Below are 17905 nucleotides of genomic sequence, written 5' to 3'. Positions count from 1 at the left end.
ATCCCCTCCTACGGTATCCCTGGTAAGTTGGTTGTCCAGCTTCTGTTTCAAATCATCCAACAAAGGAGAGCCCAACATCTTCTGAGGTTAGTCTGTGGCACTGCAGAACAGCTTGTACAGTGGTGCCTCTGGATGCAAACGGGATCCGTTCCGGAGCCTCGTTTGCATCCTGAAGAGAACGCAACCCGCGTCTGCACATTTGCACATGTGCGGGTCGTGATTCGCTGCTTCTGCGCATGCGCGGGATATCATTTTGAGCGCATGCGTGAGTGGCGAAACCCGGAAGTAACGTGTTCCATTACTTCCGGGTTGCCGCGGAGCGCAACCCGAAAACACTCAACCTGAAGCAACTTTAACCCGAGGTATGACTGTACTGTTCTTCTAAACGTTTAATTGAAATCCTTCCCCTTGTGATTTGACCCTTTGGTTTTGGTCCTGCCTCTTTTGGAGCAAGTGAAAGCAGGGTTGATCCGTCATCTCTCTGATCCTTCATCTCTTCAGACATTTGAAGAAGGCTATCCTTTCACCTCTTAGGACCTTTCCGCACATCATTTGTAGTGGCATAGTGCCTTTGTTTGATCCAACATTTTTAAGAGTCAGTTTGCAGCAGATTGTTTGCATGTTGCTTGGAGTCAGCATGGGCTTTTCCTTCCCAACTAATGGTGGGTTGTGCCTGAAGTGACAAAAGCTCAGTGGCTATGCACCCTTGAATTCCCTTCTGCCAGTAAAACCAGCTACAAGTCCACCTAACAAGAGCATGAGCTAGCCCACATTTTGCCGGGAACACAGGAAGCTGCCTTATGCATACCCTCAAACGCGCTTGGGAGGAAAACCAAGATGCACATCTTTCAAGGCCACCATCTCTCAAGAGCCTGGTGACTCGCATGAGAGGACGGTGCCCAAAAATGCGAGTTTCTCAGGGCTGTGATCTTGCAGGAGCCAAAATGGGAAATCCCAGGAGTCAATCAGGAGCTGGGACAGCTTCTGTAACTTCCAGGGTGTCCTGCTTAAAACGGGATGGTTGAGGGGTATGCCTTATGCAACGTCAGACCAGTAGCATAGTGTTGGAGATGTGTGTGTGGGCGCACAGGGGCAGTTCCCCCGGGTGCAAAATGGTTAGGGGCATGAAATCTCAGCACCGGGTGCTGCCTTAATGCAGCTGTACGCCTCCGTCACTGGTCTCTGTTGAAAATGGCTTCTGCATGTGAACAAGGAAGTGACTTCTCCAGACAACAGAACTCTTATTTCTGTGGCTGCACTCCTCTGGGTGACACAGGTGCCATTAGGCAGTTGAATTTGCATGCATGCTCCGTATGTTTCCCTCCCTTCCTCCCTGTGGCCCCAGGTGCTAGCAACCCACGTTACGCCACTGAGTCAGATCATTGAGCCATTAGCTCCATACTGTTTGCACTGACTTAAAGCAGCTCACCAAGGTTCCAGACAGAGGTCTCTTCTAGGCCTATGTGGAAATATCAGCGATTCAAGGTGGGAACTTCTGCATACTTGGCAGGTTCTCTGTTGCTGAGCTACAGCCATTCCCAGCTTTTGATAAAAAGAACTTTGTTTATAGACAATTTGCGTTATTTGCACTTTTTTTAAAAAAATCGGTTTAAATACTGCATTGGCAGCCAGAAGATGAAGCACCTTCTCATGTCCATTCAAACAATCCAGGATTCAAAATTGCTTTAATGAACACCAGCCAGGATTAGCATTTATCCCCCTTTACACCATGTACTCATTTCATTTAACTTGTCTGGTACTTGCTGCCGTTCTGTGCTTCCAAAATACAGTTTATATATTGCTGTTTGCTCGCTTGACAGTGTTTGTTTGCATTTATTGTTTTCAGCGAAATTATAATGAAGCGGGAGAAGGGAGAGTAAAACAAAACACAAGGAGAATGAATGGCCTGATTTCACATTCTTCCAAATGCGGGACTCTGCTGCCCTCTTGTGGAATTCAGCTGGGATTTCCTCTAGATCTTTATTTGTACTGGTTCAGGAATTAATCTTCTTTTCATTTTTCTTTAAGGCACCATTGAAAGTTTTCTTCAAACTAATCATAGCCAGTGCCTTTAAATTCTGAAACAGGCCCCATTCCTTGTCTTATCACACTGCAGGAAATGCTTAGGGAAGGGGGGGGGGGGGAAGAATGCCTGAGTATCTTGAGTTAACTCTGCGTTGCACAAGGGATCCTAAATGAATTGATACTTCAACTGATACTTCATCAACTGATACTTCATTTCCATCTGCACTTTGCAAAATAAACAAAAAAAAATCAAGCAAGCACAAGCATTAATGCACAGAAATAGTTCACCAATAAAATGATATCTCGTTGGGAAATGTGCATTGATTTTCATCAGTTTTCTCTGCATGTCATGTTCTGTTTTAGATCCAGCAATCTTATGTGTGATCTTCACTTCTGTCCTCAACCTTCTTTGGAGGTGAATCCTCACCCGGTGCTACAGCTGCTTCCCAAAGATGACTCCTCCATTTGGAGTGCCCTGCTGTTTGCATCCATCTGACCTCTGGGTGGGCTAGAGCATTGTAAGTACTGTGTGTTCTCAACTGTGCCAGTTCACTAATAAAACAGTTGTTGTTTTTTCATTTTGTCTACAGCATGCTGATCGCCTAGGTGCTGAATTTGTACAGAGAGAGAGCTGGTACCTCTCCAGATTATATGCATTCATGTCTTTATGGATCTCTGTCATTTCCCCCAGGGAGCTCAGAGCAATGTGTACAGTATCTCCCTTCTGTTTTGTCCCCACATCAACCTTGTGAGGTTAGTTTAGGCTGGGAGAGAAAGTAACTGGCCTATAGTCACACAGTGAGCTTTAGTGGAGACTTGCATCTCTGTGACCTTAGTCTGATGCTTAAGCCCAGCCTTAGTCAACACGGTGCCCTGCAGATGCTTTGAAGGCCCACCATCCCTGACCAGAGCCGTCCCACCCATGAGACTGGCTGAGGTGGTCTCCCCAGTAGTCTCCCTTTTAATTTACCCCTAAAATACTTCCCTCTCCTTCTCACAGAAGGAGTCTGCTTCTCTTACCTTTTCTGGCTTAAGGCAGCAGCACTTGAACAGCAAAGATAGCACGCCATTTTGAAACACTGATGACTTTAGCCACTGTATACTTAACAGCTTGCTAGCCTGTGCTGAATTTTGAATAATTTTTGGAGTCGGATGTGCTGTGCCGTGCAGGAAGCCAATGCGGTGTAGTGGTTAGAGCTCAGACATGGGCTAGGGCAAAATGAGTTCAAGTCCTCTACTGGCAATGAAGTCCCTTAGATTCAGCCTGCCTCATAGTGTTGTTATGAAGATAAATTTGGGAGGGGGAGAACAACGAACGCCACCCTGGTGGTCCCTAAAATAAGGGAGCATATGAAAATTATTATTTTAGCCAGAGCTGCTCCTTATAGATGACTTTACATTCTTATCTGAACCCAGAACATAGCAAAGACTGTTCCTAAAAGACTGTGGAATGTTTGTGCAAAATGCGTAAGTTGACATATTCGGGCTACCGAGTCAGAATTTTTTGTTTTGTGAACTTGAAGCTTTGCTTATGTTCAAAAGCACGGCTCAAATATCCCAAGGAAGTTTGACAAGCCTGCCATCTTGTGGATTGTAGCCATAACTGTTTTCCTCACTGCAAGACACAAGCCAAACTGATCACCCGGTTGTTTTAAACTCTTGCTCTCTTCTGCATTTTCCACCTTTGTCATACCTTTTGGTGCAAATGCTACCTGACTGCTACCACTATGGGAAAGAATGAGAGCTCAGTGTTGGGGCACTACCTTCAGAAGCTGCATAGTAGCAGCTAGCATAGGCAAATCTGGGCTAAATAAATTTAATCTGGTGTAACACAGCTTCCCATTCCCTAATTCCAGTTGCTGGTGGTTTCTTGCTTCCTGCAAAATAAAGTTCTGTAAGGTCTTTAAAAACAGAATATTGAGCTAGCAACACAGGATAGTCATAATTATGATTATTTGAGGACTAGGTGGAATCCTTTTTATTGGACCATTAGTCTCCCTGGAGAAGTGTGGGAGGAGGAAAATGCTGAGCAGCTTTCAGGGGTGTGGGGTTTCTGACATTATTGTTATTCTTTCGTTTATACCCCACCCTTCTGGCTGGGTTTCCCCATCCATTCTGGGCGGCTTCCAGCACATATAAAACACAATAAAGCACCAAACATTAAAATATAGGAAGTCAAACATTTTTTAAAAGACCTTTTAAATATGAAGTGCTTAAAGTTTCCCCCCCTTTCATCTCTTATTTCATCCCCATTTTACTTAGGAAGCTGGAATGCTGCCTGCCTGCTCTGCACAGCTGAGTTAAAACTTGAAGCAACACCAAGACTTCCTGCCCCAGTTAAAGAAAAATCCACTTCATAGTTAAAAGGTAACACCACCCTCCAGAGGAATGTCTTAGAATTTTTACCCTGTCCTCAAAGTGGAATAAATGTGGGGGTAGAGTGCTGGCCTGCCCCCTACAAAATACTGTAAGAAACTGGACCCAGTTCTTCAGACAAGAATTAGATGATTTACACTAGGAATGTGGAACCTGTCACACACACACACACATGTGCGCGATGTTGTTGGTCTCCAGCTTATCAGTCTCAGACAGTATAAACCAATAGTCAGGGATGCTGGAAGCTGTTGCTGGCATCCGTCTGTCTCGAGAGAGACCCGCTTTTGGTCTTGTCTGCTCAATCCGCTAGAGCCTATCTTCACATGCAGGGAGAGTCCCCTACCTCACTGAGGGTTTGAGATCCATTGGCTACCCTCACCTGGTTGAGAGCCAGTGTGGTGTAGTGGTTGAGAGCGGTAGTCTTGTAATCTGGGGAACTGGGTTCGCGTCTCCGCTCCTCCACATGCAGCTGCTGGGTGACCTTGGGCCAGTCACAGTCTCTCAGCCCCACTCACCTCACAGAGTGTTTGTTGTGGGGGAGGAAGGGAAAGGAGAATGTTAGCCGCTTTGAGACTCCTTAAAGGGAGTGAAAGGCGGGATATCAAATCCAAACTCTTCTTCTTCTTCTTAGCCAGCCAGGCTAAGCTGTTCTTGGGATGTGGCTGTTGTCACATGCCAACAGCTTCATGGAGCCACAGGTGAGCACTGAGTGCAGCATGGGGACCAAAGGTGGACAGTACTACCCCTCCCCTAAAATCCCAACAACAGCATCAGGGAAGGGGAAGATTCCCCACCCATTTGTTTGGTACTAGGTATGTGCTAGGTGCTAGGAAGTCAAATCTACCGTCAGCTGTAGTTACAGTGCATTCACTTAAAGTGGTTAGTAGAAGAGGAAAATCACACTCCGGTCTCCCCTGATTCTAACCCAGAACTTAATTAATGCCAAAGACCCATGGAATTCTGTTGGAAGTGAGTGAGCCAGCTGTTACCCCAAATATGCTCTGTTCCCAATTGCATATACACCAGCCTTCCCCATGTCCACTAGACATTTTAGACCACAAATCCCACTAGCTGCAGCCACCCTGACTATGCAGGTTGAGGCTGATGTGAGTTGCAGTTCAAAACATCTGGAGGGCACCAGGTTGGGAAACGCTGATAGACATTGTGAATTGCTTTCTAAAGTGCATTCGGAGCACATCTTTCAGTGGAGGCAGGAAACACTTCAGTTACCTGCCACTTCTTCTTCAATCAGTTGGTAATTTACTTGTGCTGTTCCCATCAGAGTTGCTCCCCTGTAATAGTCCTATAGAGACCAAATAGGGTCTGTAGCAGACAATTGGAAGAGAACTCCCATGACACGTTTTTGATCTTGCAGTCAAATGCTGCTTTCTTTCTCGTTCTTTGCAGGATAATCGACAATTTGTCCTTTTGCAAAGAAAGGGGCCTGTGGTTTTCCAAGATGCTCCCACAGGTATGTACTTTCTCCTTCTAGTTTTTAGCCCATAGTTTGAAAGCAGCCATGCTTGACCCTTAATAGTGAAATGCTAATACCTACAATTCTAAGAGAACAGAATCAGAGCCAGCCCCACTTCACTTTTAACCCAGTGTATCCCACACTTTTCAACGAATTACCTAGTCACTTTCCAACCTGGAAGAAGCCTGTGATGTGTTTTTTTTTTTAATTGGTTTTGTTCTGCTAGGGTGATTGAGTTGCCTTAATTCACTTTACATGCGCAAACCTTAAGTTCAGGTATGCAATTTCACAAAATAGTGACTGTCAAGATATGGCCTATATCCACAGGCCCCAATACAAAGGTGAGCAGTTCCAACTCGTATTTTAAGGGATACCTCTGTGTGTTTGGCACGTGTAACTGATAAATCACTAGTTTTGCCTCTTGGGAAGATTCTGTACATGCCCTTTTTGGATTCCTTGCACACTTGTTTTTCTTTCAGCCTCTATTATTTATTCTGATAATAAATGCAAGGGCAGGGGCCAAAATTGGTATCAGGCACCTTCAAAGGCCTTCACGTGTCTTATCGCTGCAACGCTAACCTAAAGCAGAGGATGAGAAGAAGTGAGCAATGGAGACAGTGGCACTGAGGTGGCCCCATGCAGGTTACAAGGACTGCCCATAATCTAAAGTCAACCCTTCATTAAGACTGCAGTGTGTGCTTCAGCTTGCAGCCATTCTGTAGGAAGTACAGATTATTTGTTGTGAGATTAGCCATTGTATAAAACATTACTAAATTACTAAACCATTGTATGAAACATTACTAAATCCATACTTCATGCTTCAGAAATTTTTGCAGGACAACTGGTGGGGAGAGTAAATTAAAGTAGTGGACAGCTGACAGAATATAGAATTGAGGAATGTCTCAGATAGCATTCCTTGTTACGAGAATAGGGCAGGGGTCAGCAACCTTTTTCAGCCATGGGCTGGTCCACCGTCCCCCAGACCATGTGGTGGGCCGGACTGTATTTTGAAAGGAAAAAAAATGAACGAATTCCCATGCCCCACAAATAACCCAGAGATGCATTTTAAATAAAAGCACACATTCTACTCATGTAAAAACATGCTGATTCCTGGACCATTTGCGGGCCAGATTGAGAAGGCGATTGGGCTGCATCCGGCCCCCAGGCCTTAGGTTGCCTACTCCTGGAATAGGGTATCTGTTTATGTATCCATTCACACACCCACACCCACACCCACACCCACACACACACAAACACTGCATGTGTTAGATATGCAATACCAGCAACTAGCTGCTTAGAAAGGGAAACAGCTGGATATAATTCCCCTTTCCCCTTTCTTAACCACCAATCCACTAACCGGCACTGTCCCAAATATCTAACTGAGGTTACCTGCTAGGAGGATTGGATCAGAGCCCATGGGAATACTTAATAGGCTCCAGCTTCTCATTTGCAAACTATTCTCTCTCTCTCTCTCTCTCTCTCTCTCTCCAATTGAGAAACAAAAGTACTAGGAACAATATTGCTTTGTGTTTGGGATTTGGGTGCATGCTCATAGGAACAACAAGCCAGTGGCACTTGTGACTCTGGTGCACTAATGAATGTTCACAGCAGCTTGTGTACCTACCACACTGCTAAATAAATAAATAAATAAATTCAACAAAAGCAGGATAGCAAGCAAAGTGATTGGTTGTAGTGAAAGTAGTGTTTCTAATCAGAAAGTATCTGTGTGTCAGGGACCGTGCTAAGGAGGGCTGCACTGAGGAGGAATGGTGGGAGCCTCCCCCTCCCCCTGTGCCTGATCAGGATCCTGAATCTTCCCTGGAGCAGGGAAGTAGTATTGATTTGGAACAGTGGCTTGTGGAGGGACATAGTTCAGAAGGCAGAAGCTGGGAAGTACTGGGAGGGGAATAGCTAGGAGGAGAAGAACCGGGAGAAAGAGAGTTAACAGACTCCCTTTCCCTGGAAAGTGTCCATCCGCTCAGTCCAAGGTCAAGGAGAGCAGATAAGGTGGTTGCACAGAAAGCACAGTGGTTGCGAGATCAGGTTGCAAGACGCAGAAGTGATGGGGGAGACAAGTGGGTGGAAACCTTAATTGGGAGCACCTTCATTTCAAGGAATGGATTCTTTTTCTCGCTGTGATCATTAAAATTTCTAACTGGTAAGCGACTCCTTTCGCTTTCTTCTGCTTGTCTATGGCCAAAGGGGGTGGGGAGAGGAAGCAGAGTCCCTGAAGCCTGATACTATGTGTACCAGTAAGAGCAGCTGGTAAGAGGTGTGAAGGTTACCCTGCATGCATGGCCTTGCAGCAAAAGGAGGAATGCACATGCCCCTTTGTAAATTGGGGAGGTGAAAATAAGGTGTGTTAATAGCTGAAAATTGTAAAGTACAAACACCCTGTCATATCGTTCAGCTTAGGGATCAGTTCCTATCTTTGACTTCATGGTATGAGAAAGCTGGTATGCTTTAGGTCTTATTCCAGTTATCTCTCCAGCTCTAGAATGCAAATACAAAGAAGTGTCTTCAGACAACTTTTCTCCAGTAAACTTGGGAGTTGAGCCAAGGCTGACCTGGGCTTGGGAATTTGGTTCTCAGCATCATTATATTCTGTGTATATTTGAAAATTATTCCAAATCCTTTTCTTGGCACTCCCGAAACACTCCTAGGTTTTTTGTTTAATAGTTGTTTTCAATACAATTTTCACTCTAACACTCCACCCATCCTCTGTACTACACGAGCTTCATTAAAACCTGCTGGAGACGTGCTTTCATTTACACCTGGACTTCATTAATCTTTTCATTTAGTTTGCTTTGATGGCTTCTAGGTTGTTTCATCGGTCCACGTCTCTCACCTCCCCCCCCCCATCACAGTTGAGGCCCTTTCTTCCTAATGGGACACTTTTGAATCTAAGCCCTGCTTTGATTCACATTGAACCTAGCTATAAATACCTGCTTTAGGGTTTTCCTAGTCAAAGTTTAGGAGTGACTTGTGATTCACTTTGTTCAGCAGTAGGTCTCTGTTTAACTAATTGGATTGCATCAAAAGCAACAAAAGCTGGCGGACCCTCTTGCCCCCCCCCCCCTTTATGATGGAGAGAAGTTTGGTTCTTTACTTTCAGAACTCCCTCTTAGAGTGGGGTTAAGTTGAAGCTCACACGGTGTTCTTTATCATGTCATCTTCCGCTTCTGTCTTCTTTTAGGAGACACAAGAAAGAAATGAAAGGAAATGGTCCTTGAAATACACAATCATTAGTGACTTTTTAAAATGCCTTTGATGTCAGCATGTTCAGGGATATTTGAGAGACAGAATGGGAACGGAAATATTCCTCCAGAGACAGTAGGAAACCACTTTGGGAGAAGTGTTTAAAAGTCAACTCTGACTGGGGGAAGAGAAAGATCTTATTAATTTGGTATCGGATTGCATTACAGATTATGCTGCCCCTTACCGGAACCACAGGTTCGGATCATGTCTCAGCATAATAATCTGATCCACACTATGTTCTGCTTTAAACGGTGGTCAAAGGTTCATTCTGGTAGATGGAACAAACATTTGTATTCAGCAGGCATGATGTCCAAAATGTTTGTGTTGCCTGCAATCCCACAGCTCTGCTTAATGTGGGACTGTTTTTGTCAAACTAAGTGACCTCCTGACTGAAGTCAAAGGATATTTCCATATGGCTTTGCCTCTCTGCATCTTATTTTTTAGCTGTACTGTAACCATTGTCTGGCACATAATGTGGGTTTGCCTCTGGAAAGCTAGACTGTGTGGCTTCGTTGTTGCGTTGTGGTGCCAGTGTCAACTACACACAGTGCCCTTTTTGGTGTGTGGAAATGCCACCACATGTTTGCATTCACAAGAAATGGCAGAATATAGCTTGCATGGGGAGGAACCTTGGTTACCTGAAGTCACCCTAAGGATGTATTTCAAGTGCATTATTTGCACTCAACAACCTTTTGGGCTTGATGCTTTTTAAAAGCTGTCATATGAACACCATTCTAATAACATTATAGCCAATTAAAGCTGAGGCTGCCCGCCTCCGAAGTGGATTAAAGCTGTCAGAGCGATCAATAAAAGTGAAGCAAATATCCAGCTGAGGGGGGAAAGGGCCATCTGTTCTTATCACTTTAGGAATGGAAGAAAAGTGGTCCAGCAGGGAGGGATACCAAAGAGGGGAAGGGAACACACAATATGCCATGTGTCTTCCTGTCAAGAGTATTAACGTTCTCTCCATACATGCTAAACTATGCCAATCATTTGTGAATTTTGTTATTCCAGAGCATGCAGAAATTTCTGGAGGCAGTTTGGAGCAAGAGGTTGGTGAACTTGAAGCCTGTGGCCCAGAACAGGAAAAAAGAAAGGTATGATAAAAGTGATTCCATATTTTATCTAAAGCCTATCACCATCTTTTCTCTGGGAGGTGGAGGAAAAGGACTTTTCTCCTTCTTTTTAAAAGACACTGTAAGGTTTTCTGCTAATGACAAGCTTGAGATATCTATCCCTCCCTCCTGCTTCTATGCCACACATTCACACTGATCCCACAAAGGGATAGAAGTAAGCTTCTATGCATATAGCAGACATGTCTATATTGCATTGAAATTCTCATCTGGGCCCCATTCAGCTGAGCATCCTTATTCCAGCTTCCATGATCCAAAAGGTCTTACTGGATTTGTTTTATTTTCTTGGTCTTAACAGGCACAATGGTGTGCAGCACTCAGGTACCTCACACCTTTCAGTACTGAAAAGGTGATGTTTGTCGTTACTCCGTGACCAGATAACACTTCAGTTATGACGAAGACACACCAGTTTTCTGTTAATATTTATTGTCTGCATTACCGCAGTTATGTACAAATCTCCCATATGAAAATGTAAGAACTTTTTACATTTTCACATGTGATCTGCATTAACTGAATAATGTTTGGTGACAATATACACAAATTTGCAGTAGTACATAAACATTTTGTGCATTAAAAAAAGAAAGAAATATACATAATTTAAAAAATAAAAATGCATTACACCATTTACAAATTAACAAAAAGCAAATTTTCCCCAGACAGTCACCTCCATACTCTACAAAAAAAAAAAAAAAATCTTTTCAAGTAAATTAAGTTAGGCAAAATAATTTTTTTAAACTTTGGGTGAGGACAATTTACAAAAGGTAAAAAGACAGATCTGTTTCCTTCCAGTGATTTTTTTTTTTTTTACAGTGATGATTACAGAATTGCTGAAATCGTTTTGTGTATGTAGTGCTGAATTTGAAAAGAAAAGATGCTTAAAATTTCTGTGATAGGATGAGGATTTTAAGATCCAGAGACCGTAACAAATATAATCAGGCTTGTTCAGAACCAGCAAACATTGAAGAAGAATTGTTCTAGCTCTCAAAGCAGACGTAACAATCTTTTAAAACCCACCATTTTAAAACAGAAATTACAAACCTCCACAATAAGAAGAAAATGTCTAGTCAGCTATTTTTGGAATGGATCAAAGAGAATTGGTCACTGAAAACATTATTTTCACAAACTAACAATCTACCGAAGTGGCTGCTTTAGGCACTGGATTTGTAGAAACACATCTTAAAAGCAACTTATTTTTATACAGATACTTCTTATATTCCTGTTTCAGTGCTACCGTTCTGATCTCTAGATTTAACATAATCCAGACTGCAATTGTGGCCTTCCTACAGCCTTCCTCTCAATAATCTTTTAAAATAATTCTTTCTTTTTACAATTAAAGAACATCCTTTGTGCATCTTCCCCCCCTTTTTTTACACCCTGTACTGTAAATTGAAGATGCACATGTCTTGTGAAGCAATCCCTACCTGGGAGCATGTCCCACCAAACACCGTGGGACTTACTTCCAAGTAAGCATGCATAGGATTGCACAGATAATGTAGTAAAAGTTCAACTAACCATTCATTCAATTTGCTAGTCATTTTCTCAACGTTTAATATCAGTAAATTGGCTGTGTTTTATATTCACTTATTTTGAACCTTTCTCAAGGTTGCTTGGAATAACCCTTGTGTTCCTGTTATTTTACTGCTAATAACAGATTCACAAGTTATGATAAATCCTCATTTCGAAATCAAACAAACGAAAAGCAGCATGAGATCAGACACTCTGATGTTGTGTACTTCATGGTGGAAGCTTACTCCCAACAAGTTCATAAATCTAATTGTGAACCAATGCTAAAAATAAATGCATATCTTTCTTCTCTAGGTAGCCATATTGGCATGAAACAGCTGAGAGTTTTGACTTTTATCAACGGGCAATATATTGGGGTGCATTAGGTGTGGTTTAGCTTATTGATACAAACCTGAGAAATTAGAACTAAAATCATTAACGTGTAATGGATGCCTGATAAAGTTGATTAATTGTATTGCTCATTAACCTGCAACTAGACAGACATAGATGATGTCTTCAAATATTGACCTTACATTTTGCAAAGGTTGAGGATTTCTAGCGGCTAAAGGGGCTTCATATTTCAAGTTAATACACCAAAAACCCATTGGAATGGAAAAGGTTACTAGAGATTAAGCAGCTGTAATTGCCAGAAATATGATAAAGGAGTTGTACAGTTCTGAATATTCACGGAGCGGGGTAGGTTGGCTATGTCTCATTCAAAGGAATTCTTGATCTGTTCTATCCATTGAAATCAATAGGCAAGGAAGCTCTGAGAATGAAATAGAGCCCCCACACTTCAACTAGGCAGTTGGACAATAATGTTTAAGAATTTAAAAAATATTTCTTGAGTCAGGATGGGTTGGGGTGGAATCAGTCAAGACTACACCAGGTTATTTCAAATGGAAAGAGTGCTTATTGATTCTTCAGCAGTGCATTAGCAGGAGAAAAATAAACAGATATTCTGCATCTTTCAGCTTGAAAATATTGGATTATTGTTTAGATAAGTATTTCCCCCAAGATTAGTGGGCAACCACTTTTTTTCTTTCTTTCTTTTTTTACAAAGTTAGCAATATAAAAATCTAGTTGTAAACAACCTTCAAAGTAATTAGAAATCAACTTGAAAATCTATTATCTGTAGAAGTTGGACAGAATCAGAAAGTAGACACTTAATGTTACTGCCATGGTATTGACTACAAAACAGCTGCTGTTACAAGAAATGGTATAAACAGTACTTGCATTAGCTGGTTTGATCCAGTCACAGTCCAGAAACTGATCTCTACTCTCAACAGGACTCAAGAACTTACTGATAAACGTCTGTGCGATGCGATTTGCCGCATCCTTTCCTTCATCCTTTTCTGAAAAGAGGCAGTTTCTATGGCAATACTAGGTAATAAGTGCATATCATGCTGCACTAATATAGTGCAAAAAATTGCCTTCCATGTAGCAAAAAAGTTGCAGGCAACAGTTTGAAAGTAAGAGAAAGTAAAAACTTATTACACACGGATATTAATTTCCAGACAACCTCTATAAAACATTGAACCTGAAAATGCTTCTCTCCTTGATAAGTGTGTCTATATGGCGCTTTAGTACCTGGAACTTGGTAGTATAGGACAGAGTCTCTTGCAAGCCTGCATCCTAGGAAAGAGGTTAGGAAAACGTACCCTCCCCTGCCAAAATGCCAGGACTTGCTCCTTGGGTTGTTATTGTCAGTTAAAGTTAACATGTTGCTAAGCTCTAAAATGCCCCTTTAGCCAGTATATCATTTGACAAGTTAATACATATGGTGCAACGGAGTATATAAATTGTATATCAAGCATTCTAGACATCTTGGTATGATCTCCTCATGCTTACTGACTACATTAGCTTAATGCAGCAGATAGTTCTGGCATCAAGACACTCAGATGTCAATATTAGGTCATATACAATGGGCTGGAGACACAAGCGGTTTTGCAGTTCATAAGTTTCAAAGAAGGCCACATTAAGATTCCCAGCTGCTGTGCTAACAAGATAAATTTGCCACCATAATTTGCTGTACTGACTGATGGTCTAGAACAAAGCATGTTTCTTGGAATATCCATGGCCATTGTGAAGTCTTTTTTTTTGTCTTGTGGTGTAACATCTGCTCAGTAATGTACACACGTATGTGTTGTCTTTGAACACTACAGTTTCAAGAGACTAAAGTCAATGGTAAGTCATTATTTTACATATCTGCATCTCCATCGTAAGCCAGCGTTAAAGGTTTGAGACGGTTGTTCTGTCTTCTTTGAGGCTTCTTTGGCTTTTTGCTGCAACATGGGAGGGGAAGAAAAACCAACTTTAAAAATTCAGATCACAAAGTGGTCAAAACAACATTACTTATCTGGGCCCATGTGAGTTAAGATTTAACTGTTAACAGCAAAAAATAGATAACCGTATTTTTCGCTCCATAAAAGGCACCTGACCATAAGGCGCACCTAGTTTTTAGAGGGGGGATGCAAGAAAAAAAATTATTTAAAGGGAGTGCTGAGCAGAGCCTGTACATATCTGAGGCTCTGCTCAGCGCTCCCTTTCATGAGCCGTGTGCAGCGTGTGTGCGGTGCTTGCAGGCTTTTCCCTGAGGAGGGAGAAGGGCAGCCCATCACTGACGGGCTGCCCTTCTCCTTCATTGGGAAAAAGCTCCCAAGAGCCACATATACACCCCGCGTGGCTCTTTAAAGGGAGCGCAGCTCTTGGGGGCTTTTGTGGGAGGTGGGGGAAGTGAGAGAGCCACACTCTGTCCCTTCCCCCACCTCCTGCAAAAGCCAGGGATAAGAAGCCACTGCAGGGCAGCAGGATGAAGGCTCCCCACTGCCCTGCAGAGGCTTCGCACGGCTAAGCTAGAAGCCAGGACAGCCAGTGGGATCGCAGCACAGCAATCCCACTGGCTGTCCAGGCTTCTTGCTTGGCCGCACACAGCCTCTCCCGGGCAAGGGGAGCCTTCATCCCCTGCCCAGGAGAGGTTGCACGCGGCTAAGGCTCGCCCAAGAGCTGCACTTCCTTCAAAGAGCGTGTGGTGTGCTGCTGCTCTTGGGGGCTTTTCCCTGAGGAGGGAGAAGGGCAGCCCTTCTCCCTCCTCGGGTAAAAGCCCCCAAGAGCTGCATACACGCTCCACACAACTCTTTAAAGGGAGCGGTGAGCAGAGCCTCCTGCCTGCATTCGCTCCATAAGACGCACACACATTTCCCCTTACTTTTTAGGAGGGGGAAAGTGCGTCTTACAGAGCGAAAAATACAGTACTTGGCTGTTGCATTTACTAATTGTCTGATTCAAGTCAAACTTCTGATGAAAGCTAACATCCAACTCATATTTGTATCCAGTAATTTTGAATGGTCTTTTCTGGATTTCAGCAAAGATTAGATAGGAAAACCCAGCAATAAAAAGTTGTAGATTGTAGCTTCACTGTAATGTTTTGCCCAACTTAAACTTAAATACCGTATTTTTCGTTCTATAGGACGCACATTTTCCCCTCCAAAAATTAAGGGGAAATGTGTGTGCGTCCTGTAGAGCGAATGCAGGCTGCGCCGCTAAGCCCAAACCCAGAACAGGAAGATGGAGCACTGCGGAGCGCTTGTGTCGCTGTTCTAGCTTGGGGATGGCTGGGCGCACAGCCTCTCCAGGGCAGCGGGGTGCCTTCACCCCGCTGCCCTGCAGAAGCTAGCAAGGCTGTTCCCAAGCCAGAACAGCGAGATGGAGGACTCCGTCTCGCTGCTCTACCTTGGGGACCGCTGCGCGCACAGCCTCTCCAGGGCAGTGGGGTGCCTTCACCCCGCTGTCCTGAAGAGGCTAGGAAGGCTGTTCCCAAGCCAGAATAGCGAGATGGAGGGCTCTGTCTCGCTGCTCTAGCTTGGGTACGGCTGTGCGCAAAGCCTCTGCAGGGCAGCGGGGCACTGCGCTCCAAAGGCTTCAGGGATCTTTGAGGCTGGCGGTGGGGGAAAGCAGCGATTCCCCCCACCGCCAGCCTCACAAGCTCTGGTGAATGTACCTTGAACGCACCTTGTTTTAGAGGGGGAAAACAAGAAAAAAATTTTTTCCCTGTTCTCCCCCTCCTATGTTCCGGTGCGTCCTATGGTCCGGTGCGTCCAATGGAGCGAAAAATACGGTAGCTTTATAACCCACCTCCATTAATACAACAGGTTCAGTACAAATACAGAAGGTGCTGTCATATCTTCTTAAGTGAATTTAAAAACAAAAAGCATAGGCATTGTTATTAAAATCAAGTACCTTTTCCCCTTTTCTTTTGGCTGAAAAAAATCCAGCCACAACAATGAAATGTAGAACAAACATAAAAATAGCTAAAAAAGCTGGTTGACATTGTGGCAAATGGAATAATACAGCAATAAAAGCTAGTTTTGCAATCACTTAATAGACATTACTAAGGTGGATGAAATAAACTGATTTGGGGCAAAACTGTAGGAATATACATGGATGCGTCATGCTCACTACTTTTATAGTCTAAAATAGCCTTCCTCAACCTGATGCCTTCCAAATGTTGTTAGGGCTCCAGTTCCCATGAGCCCCAGTCAGCCTGGTCAAAGGTTAGGCATGAATGGGGTTGCAGTCCACAATGTTGGAAGGTTATCAGCTTGGGGAACACTAATCGCAAAAATAATAAATGATTAAAGAACTCACCAGGCTAGATATATCATAGAAATAATAAAGATGAGCAAAACAAATGCACCAGCAGCTACACCATAAACCCAGGTCTTCAGCTTCCCATCTAAAAAGAACGAATGTTAGTCATCAGTCTGCCAGTTAGTACTCAACAAAAGAAGTTTTAAAGCTTGTTTTAATAAAAAGGCTTTCACACAGGTACGGTTAGTGATATTGTTCCATATTGCATCTTGGATGCTGCATGAAATTGCTTATCTGACATAGCACCTTTCCTTGCAACATCAGTGTGCAATGTGTCGATACAAAAAGGGCCAGAGAGTGAAGAGCAAAACCTGCCCTGTTCATTCTGTGAACTCAAGTGGTAATCAAGGACTGATAAGATTCAGAACAAATACAGTATGTGTCTAGAGCCCAGAGAGGTGATATCACAGAAGTTTCTCCCCCCACCCAACTAGATTCCCATTAACACTATTGATCAAGCTACACAACACCTTCCCAGTCAGTGAATGTGTTTAGGGGCTGGCAGTCAGAGGGGCAACTTCTACTTCAACCCTGTGCCTGCTTATTCAATTTAAGTTTCATTCTGAAATCTAACACTTTTAGTTAAAGAACTATCAGTACCAGTGTATGAGTACACAAAGAACTAAAAAATAATAACCAAAGGAGGTGCTGTGGTCTAAACCACTGAGCCTAGGGCTTGCCGACTGGAAGGTTGGTGGTTCGAATCCCCGCGACGGGGTGAGCTCCCATTGCTCGGTCCCAGATCCTGCCAACCTAGCAGTTCGAAAGCCCATCGAAGTGCAAGTAGATAAATAGGTACCACAGTGGAAAGGTAAATGGTGTTTCCATGCGCTGCTCTGGTTTCACCAGAAGCAGCTTAGTCATGCTGGCCACATGACCCAGAAAAACTGTCTGCGGACAAACATCAGCTCCCTCGGCCACTAAAGCGAGATGAGTGCCGCAACCCCAGAGTCGTCCGCAACTGGACTTAACTGTCAGGGGTCCTTTGCCTTTAACTTTTTATACCACTTCTTATTCATGCTGTTAACAGAGGGGATAAGCTGTTGGCTCTTCCTGCATTAAAATTGTGCAGAGGCCAGAAAAACCCACCGCGTTCTACAAAAGCACTTAGCAGCACTAACTATGCATGCGAGACTTCACCTGGTCCAAAAGGCTGCAGGAACCAAGTCCTTCCTCGTCCTGATTGGGGATTGGATGGCTGTGTGGGGTTTACAGCTCGACTGGTTTTTACATCTCCCTTTCTGTCGTCCACTGTGGGGATGACTACCACCGGGATGAGAGTGCACTGCTCAAGTGTGCCATTAGAAGACATTACTTCTGTGTAACCTTCTTCACACGCACATGTTCTGGTCTGCAGAGGAACAAGCGTTTTACATACAGTTGCAAATCCACACATCGCTGAGCACTACATGATGTGTCATGGAGCAATTTAAAAAGGGCCACTCTCTACCACGGAAAAGCTGTGGTGGGGGGAAGATTTCCCAGA

General features: G+C 43.6%; 1 protein-coding gene and 1 long non-coding RNA gene across 14 annotated transcripts in view; one reads left to right on the top strand and one right to left on the bottom strand.

Annotated features, from left to right (window-relative positions):
- Nucleotides 1-10337, top strand: part of LOC310660647 — a 35322-nt gene extending 24985 nt beyond the window's left edge. Inside the window, exons 4-7 of the long non-coding RNA XR_014503570.1 lie at nucleotides 2389-2543; nucleotides 4288-4392; nucleotides 5809-5872; nucleotides 10148-10337. This is a non-coding gene — a long non-coding RNA (uncharacterized lncRNA). The remainder of the gene's footprint in view (nucleotides 1-2388; nucleotides 2544-4287; nucleotides 4393-5808; nucleotides 5873-10147) is intronic.
- A 1286-nt stretch (nucleotides 10338-11623) lies between these two features.
- THSD7A (thrombospondin type 1 domain containing 7A) overlaps nucleotides 11624-17905 on the bottom strand; it is a 281259-nt gene continuing 274977 nt past the window's right edge. For 8 of the 13 annotated variants that reach the window (XM_083405309.1, XM_083405301.1, XM_083405311.1 and 5 more), the window contains 3 exons: nucleotides 17560-17770; nucleotides 16417-16504; nucleotides 11624-14054 (listed from right to left, as the gene is read on the bottom strand). In XM_083405309.1, the coding sequence (XP_083261435.1) occupies nucleotides 13970-14054; nucleotides 16417-16504; nucleotides 17560-17770 (384 nt within the window). In that variant the 3' untranslated portion in view covers nucleotides 11624-13969. The remainder of the gene's footprint in view (nucleotides 14055-16416; nucleotides 16505-17559; nucleotides 17771-17905) is intronic. The other 5 variants (XM_083405304.1, XM_083405313.1, XM_083405303.1 and 2 more) reach the window with 1 other exon arrangement.

This window comes from Podarcis tiliguerta, assembly GCF_965153285.1.
Source record: "Podarcis tiliguerta genome assembly, chromosome: 12".
Taxonomy (NCBI): Eukaryota; Metazoa; Chordata; class Lepidosauria; order Squamata; family Lacertidae; genus Podarcis; species Podarcis tiliguerta.
The sequence above is the reverse complement of the archived record's forward strand: the minus strand, read 5'-3'. Positions and strand labels throughout refer to the sequence as shown.